This window comes from Cyprinus carpio, chromosome A15 (assembly GCF_018340385.1).
Source record: "Cyprinus carpio isolate SPL01 chromosome A15, ASM1834038v1, whole genome shotgun sequence".
NCBI lineage: Eukaryota > Metazoa > Chordata > Actinopteri > Cypriniformes > Cyprinidae > Cyprinus > Cyprinus carpio.
In genome coordinates, this window is record NC_056586.1 from 5,841,343 (window position 1) to 5,848,487 (window position 7,145).

Genomic DNA, 7,145 nt, shown 5'->3' on the forward strand with positions numbered 1-7,145 from the left:
ATTGCTGTGGTGCCCTGGGAGCAGTTGGGGGTTCGGTGCTTTGCTCAAGTGTCTCACTCAGTCGTGGTATTGAGGGTGGAAGAGAGCGCTGGTTATTCACCCCCCATCGACAATTCCATCCAGACCTGAGACCTGAACTCGCAACCTTTGGGTTACAAGTCCGACTCTATTTAGAATTTTTTGTTTTAGTTAGTTTTCATTTCTATTTATTTCAATTATAGTTTTAGTGTAATTCATATTTCTATTTAGTTTTCATTTCTATTTATTTCAATTTTAGTTTTAGTGTAATTCTTTAGATGTTAAAATAATTTCTACCTTTTAAATATGAATATGCAGAGACAACTAATAAAGTAAACTCTGTCTGTTTTTCATACTGTACATGATAATGTTGTGATGTCTAAATTTACATTTAAAACTAATAATTATATTAAAACTAAAATGTAAAAAAATAATAATAATAATAAAAAAAAAAAAAATATATATATATATATATATATATATCAAAACATATATATATATATATATATACTATATATATATATATATATATATATATTCTTTAAAATTGGCCATTTTATCATCCATGAAATGAAAATAATTATTGGCCAGGAGTTTACCTGTAATTTTTAGGTGAAGACACTTTCTCTTCATTTAAAAAAATAAAAAATAAAAATCACAAAAGATCTGTGAGAAAAAAAAAGAATGAATGCATAAAAGTACCAGTGATGTTGACATATTTGGGGTCAAACTCCAGGATGCTGGTAAATCTGTAGGCCGTACTCTCTCACTGTAAAATCTAATGAACTGAAAACAAGAGGAAAGAAATACATTTGCAGCGTACATAAAAGTAGCCAGCTAATGCTTTTCCAAGCGATCGCATGACCTCTCAGTGCAGGATGAATGCTACCTGGCATTCAGAAGCTCTACTAGCGTAATGTTGAGGAAAAACTCTTCTGGTCCTTCTAGAAGATCTTCATCGAGTATAGACAGCGTAATGACCCTTGAGCTCTCCCCAGGCCCGTAGAGCAGCCGACCACAGGACTGTCCAAAATCCTGTCCAATGACTACAGTTCTGCCTTCTGTGTGGTAACTGACCCACACGCTGCCAAACAGACCCATGGAGCGAACAATGGTCATGTTTACCTGGTAAAAGACAAGACAATGTTAGAGATTCAACTACCTTTGAGTATGCGTTCTCAGATATCATCATTCCCTAAAATCTCCTAAAATCTTCTACAATTGATTCTAGGAAAACTGTAATGGATCAAAGCTAATATTGCATACACAGAACTTACCCTGTGTATCCAATTTTTTTATTCAGTATAGTCCTATTACCTCTGACCTGCTCTGTTATACACAATAAGCACACTGGGAAACCTTGGGTCCATTAGTCTTGACACAAAGACTTTCATAAAGAAAACTTTCCAGTTTTTTTGTCATTGGATCAGCGGTTGATAGGCTATTACTTTATGGAAGTTTAAAAAACAATTCGATTACTTTCCCAGTCAAGGAAAACAGGCATTAACACATAGTCCTCTGGTTATGGTTTGTGTCCCATCAGTGGTATTGTCATGCAAGGGGTCTCACAGCTCTGTCCTCCTCAGTGGCACGCAGAGAGGCTTGGGAGAAGGAGAAAAGCCCATGGGGAAGGTCACTGGCAGCCATAGTGATGGTGGCAAGTTGTCTATCAGGGTTGATCGCTGAGCCCAGGGTTAGAGAGCTCAATCTTAGCTGATATACACTTCTTTCTTCTGGAATCTCATCATCTAGTGCCTGCAGAAATATGAGAGGGAATCAATTTTACTCAGGGTTTTGAGACTCTAAGATGGTTTTATTTGTATATTTTTTTATTTTATTTTTACAGTTTATATGCAAAAATGTTTCTTGAGCAGCAAATCATCATATTAGAATGATCTCTGTAGGATCATGTGATACTGAGGACTGGAGTAATGGCTGCTGGTGAAAATTCAGCTTTTTCCATCACAGGAATAAATTACATATTAGCATATATTAAAGGGATACTCCATCCCAAAATTATTTTTTTTCATTAATCACTTACCCCCATGTCGTTCCAAACCCATAAAAGCTTTGTTCATCTTCTGAACGCAATTTAAGAGATTTTGGATGAAAACCAGGAGGCTTGTGACTGTCCCATTAACTGCAAGTAACTTACACTGTCAAGGTCCAGAAAAGTATGAAAAGCATCATCAGAATAATCCATCTGCCATCAGTGGTTCAACCGTAACGTTATGAAGCAACGAGAATACTTTTTGTACGCAAAGAAAACAAAAATAACGCTTACGCTCTTCATACTTTTCTGGACCTTGACAGTTAATGGGACAGTCACAAGCCTCCCGATCTTCATCCAAAATATCTTAAATTGTGTTCCGAAGATGAAACGAAGCTTTACGGGTTTGGATGAACATGGGGGTAAGTGATTAATGACAAAATTTTCATTTTGGGGTGGGGTATCCCTTTAAAGTCTAAAAAAACACAATTATAAATTAGAGTGAACATTCCTGTTTTTACTGTATTTCTGATCAAATAAATGCAGCATTTGTGAGCATAAGAGACTTTCATAAACATTAAAAAATCTAACAATTCATTTCCAAGAACATGCTGATTTATGTCAGTAGTCTGTGTCATAAACTATCAGCCCAAAACATATTCAACATGTGGTTTTTGAGGCTGGACAATATGCAAAAATATCTTACAACCACTGCAATTTGCAAGGCATGAGCTACTTATATTCCAGGAGCACACTGAAAAAATGTGGGGTTTCTGTGACGGTGACAGTAACTGGCTGTCGGTTTGTGTTGTAGGAAGTCGATCTGTCTCCTCATAAGCTTCAGCACAGTGTGTCCCCAGACTGAGTGACCTGAGACTAACTGGGAAGTTAAGGGGAAATGAGCGTGATGACTTTTTTGAAAGAAGATTCTTAAAAGCACCAAGACGCCATTCGTTTAATCAAAAAAATACAGTAAAAACTAATATTGTGAAATATTATTACAATTTAAAATAACCATTTTGTGTTGTAATTTATTTTAAAATGTAATTTATTCCTGTGATGGCACAGATGCATTTTCAGCAGCCATTACTCCAGTCTTTAGTGTTACATTATACTTCAGAAATCATTGTAACATGCTGATTTGGTGCTCATATAAATATTTAGCTACAAATGTGAGTACTCAGTAAATGATGTAATCTTGGTTTAAACCTACAAATTGAAATTACCAGCACACACTTTCAACCACTACACCACGTGTGTGACTTGTTTACTAGAAATTATTTTAGCATTCTGAAGGTATTTTTAATTATGTCATCCAAGTGAAGTAGTGAGATTAGCTGGGATGTGATACTCACCGGCAGGATAGTAACAGATACCAAAACAACAGTAGTACTCTCTTTCATGACGACTGTCGACAGCAACAGCCTGGCTCTCAGAAAACGTCACCTACATGGACACAGGTGGAGAGGGTGTAAAGAGGTCTGTAATTCATAGTGCTTTGTGGTTATAATGGATGTTGACATTTTGTTGTCCCAATTGGGAGGTTTATATAATAATACGTTTGCATAAAAGGTTTTAAATAGTACATTGTTTTTGAAAAATAGTTGCTTGCACATCTGAATTACATATGTAGCTGCTACAAGAACGGCAGCTTATAGTTAGAGTTGTGATTTTGGACTACAGTGACAGTCTGCAATTCAAAAATATACTATTTAAAAATATGCAGTTTGATCAAATATTATTACTAAAACAACTTAAAACAGAAAACAGCAGTTCTCACCACTCCTGAAGTGGGAAAAATGTCATCCAGGCTACCATAGGCGCTCCAGTGTACAGTTAGTCTGCCATACCTGCCTCTTGTCCTCTAAATACTCAGAGAGACAGGGTTATCATCCTCCAGATCATCCACCTCCTGCATCAAAGAGTATCTGTATACAAATATATTTGTATATTATCAACTGTGAACCGACATCTTCAGCACGTAAAATGTTCAGTCTCTTTAAATGTGAAATTGACACTACTTTACATTTACACGTTAAAGCTGAGTGGACATTGGATGTTGTGAGTTTGTATATTCAAATGATATCATCTGTGAAGAATATCGCAGATGATATATTCTGATCCTTATACCTGTGTAAAGCCTATAATCCCATAAGCATCATCATTAGCTGGAATGAACAATGTCACTTGACCACGGAAGCCTATTTCTGCCCCTCCTTTGGGGTTCCTGAGGCTGACACGAAAATTGTTCTTCCTCCTCCGGAACATCATCATTAATTACATTCACTGCTATTTCTAGCTCACGGCGACACCAGGCTGGAAAAACAGCTCTCCTGAACTGAGGATAAAAGATGAAAATATCAATGAATATCAAAAAGAGTGTATTAGACTTCTATAAAAAAATTATTAAATATATTCAAGAGAGACAAGACAAATCAAAATTTATTATGCAAATATACTACTCTAACATTTTGAAGTTGGTTTATTGTTTTTGAAAATTAAAACTCCTTCAGGAATCATTGTAATATGCTGATAGTAGAGCTCAAAAAACAAACAAAACGATTGTGTGCTGCTCAGTATTTTTGTGTGGAAACTGTGATTTTTTTCATGATTAAAAAAGAAAGTTCAAAAGAACGGCAGAACAGAAAAGAACAGAAACACTTTTTAATGTATCAATGTAAAAGTCAATGTAAAAGTATTTACTATTACTTTTGATTTATTGCATCCTTGAGGAATAAAAGTATTAATTTCTTTAGTGAAAAATAAAAAATTAAACCATACTTTTGAACAGTTGTGTACATGCAACAAAGAAGAGTCTGTACGTTAGTTTTAGTCTGAAATAGTTGCATAAAGTTTGATAGGGTTAAGTGTTTAGACCAAAGCCCTAACCAGACCCCAACCAAGTTTGAGGAATATCAATACAATTCTGCCTTGCAAGCACTATTATTATTATTATATGTAGATTAAAATACCAATAAACTAAGGCACATCATTTTGGTAAATATAAAATATGGGGAAAAATATGCTTAATAGTGGAAACACACTAAAAGTGCTATTATTTAAACAGACTGCACTATATTGTCTGGCAACTCACATATTCCGGAAGGAGGGGTAAAGGGGTGGACTGAAAAGAGGCCGGTAAATGGGATGGACTGTGTCTGCTGGAAGAAGTTTTGCTGAGAACCCCACATAAAACACTTCACATGTTGAGCTTGGACCTTTTCAAAGGGAATAATAAAAGACCGTTAAATCAATCAAAGATTATTTTTCAAGATCATACAATAAGTGTTCAAAACATCTTCAAATTGAAAATACTCTTGAGCTGCAACAGTACTAGAGACTGAATGTGACCGTTACCTTTCAGTGACGATAAGGATCGTCCTCCCATCTGAAATGATTCCACTTGCTTGACTCGAGCATTGCGACGGCTGAGGTTTGAGGGTTTTCCATTACTCCCCCTGGTATATGAGATACACCGATGATGATATGATCCTGCACACGGCCAGGTGTTGTAAATTGCTGCTGCTTTGTCTGAAGGGTACGGCTGTGGCAACGTCTTGTAACTCCAGACTTTGAAGCGAGAATGAGCCTCCAGCCCACACAAAAATCTTAAAACAGAAAATAATCACATCAAAAAAATTACTTACTACTACTACTATAATAATTCCACCATATAGGACTGCAAGTTTGTATTTTACATGTCAGATTGAGATTACCTTACTGGAAGCTATCAAATATTGCTGAAACTGTCCACAGTAAGATTCTGCTCCTACAAAAGAGTGCAACATTGAACGATACAGAACAACACCACCATTAGGAATCTGACAATAGTGAGATGAATCACAAGTCTATCACAGGATAAGCACAAATGCAGCTTTTGTACATGACAGCTAATTAAAAGATAAACTGACAAGATACTCACTTGAGTGAGGTTGAGGTCTGCCTGAAGATGAAATAAACTGATTGTTGCAGTTGCAGTGGTGCTGTGTGCATGGGAAACTGCCACATAGCTGGAGCTATTTACTGTAAAACCCACACAAGAGCTGGGATTCTGGATGCTGATAAACTATGAGAAACAGAGTGAAAGAGAGAGAAAAGGAATAAAGTAGTAAAAGTGGGGAAAAATTAAATAATCATAAATAAATAAAAATAAATACTTAGTGTCTTCCATTAACAAGACATGACAAATAATTACAATCTTAAAAAAAAAAAAAAATTACTTACTGCACTTAATGATATTGGTTCCATAGACTGCAAATGTGTTTTCTTAACATTAAATAAAAATGTAAATTTGACTCAAAACACAATTGTGCAGTTGAAACCAAACTGAACTGAACAAACAAAGTCAGATTATGTGTAATCCATTACACGTGAATACAGTTTTGTTGATTAGCTGATATTTGGTTAAAATGTGGAGTGCATTTTCTTCCACCAAAGCACCATTCATTTGGCCGTTTTTTGTCCGTTTTTGGGACTTTATTATTAGATAGGACAGTGTAAATGAAACAGGAAAGTACTGGGGGATGAAAGGGGAACAGGACAGGCAAAGGACTTTGAACAAAGGCTCAAACCCAGGTTGCCTGAGGCATATGACACTACCCACAATGCTATTGCTTTACATGTGTTGGGCTATAATTGAATACCAGAGCAACCTCCATAGGCACCAAGACACCTTGCCATTCGTAGAAGAACAGCCTGGTTCTGAGCTGGACCTCTGAGCAGCCTCCAAAACCAGAGCAGAGTCTTCATTGGACACTGCAAAACCAAGACTGATGACAAGCTGTCCCTGATAGATGATACACAGCCAACACTGGCTGGCTCTCCTCCTACAAATACATTAAACAATATATGGTTATACAGTTTTTGTTTACACCAAAATAAAATTACTAGTGCAATTCCTTACTCATGCCAAATGCGGTTCCTGACCGGGTCTCCCATTCCACACTGACGGCTGACTCGAGCCCATTACTGCGAGATTCAGTCAGGTAAACCCGTTCCGCGATGCTCCTCCAATGTCAAGGTGTCTTAGGGCTGGGCGATATATCTAACGATATAATGATGCGCATCTAGTCAGTAAAGCCGGTTCCCTGATTAGCGCTAAATCGCCATCACCTGCTTCTCAAATGGAGCGGCATTT

General features: G+C 36.6%; 1 protein-coding gene and 1 long non-coding RNA gene across 2 annotated transcripts; both read right to left on the reverse strand.

Moving 5' to 3' along the window:
• Nucleotides 1-574: 574 nt before the first annotated feature.
• On the reverse strand, nucleotides 575-4,236 carry LOC122134351 (adhesion G-protein coupled receptor V1-like). Its single transcript, XM_042770855.1, has 6 exons — nucleotides 4,139-4,236; nucleotides 3,789-3,936; nucleotides 3,364-3,454; nucleotides 1,588-1,773; nucleotides 908-1,143; nucleotides 575-804 (listed from the first exon to the last, which is right to left on the reverse strand). Exons 3-6 carry the CDS (start codon nucleotides 3,409-3,411, stop codon nucleotides 744-746), a joined length of 531 nt encoding a protein of 176 aa, XP_042626789.1. The 5' UTR covers nucleotides 3,412-3,454; nucleotides 3,789-3,936; nucleotides 4,139-4,236; the 3' UTR covers nucleotides 575-743.
• Nucleotides 4,237-5,458: 1,222 nt separating this feature from the next.
• On the reverse strand, nucleotides 5,459-6,798 carry LOC122134314. Its single transcript, XR_006161724.1, has 4 exons — nucleotides 6,661-6,798; nucleotides 5,931-6,074; nucleotides 5,725-5,777; nucleotides 5,459-5,616 (listed from the first exon to the last, which is right to left on the reverse strand). It is a non-coding gene; the product is annotated as an uncharacterized LOC122134314 (long non-coding RNA).
• Between the last annotated feature and the right edge of the window lie 347 nt (nucleotides 6,799-7,145).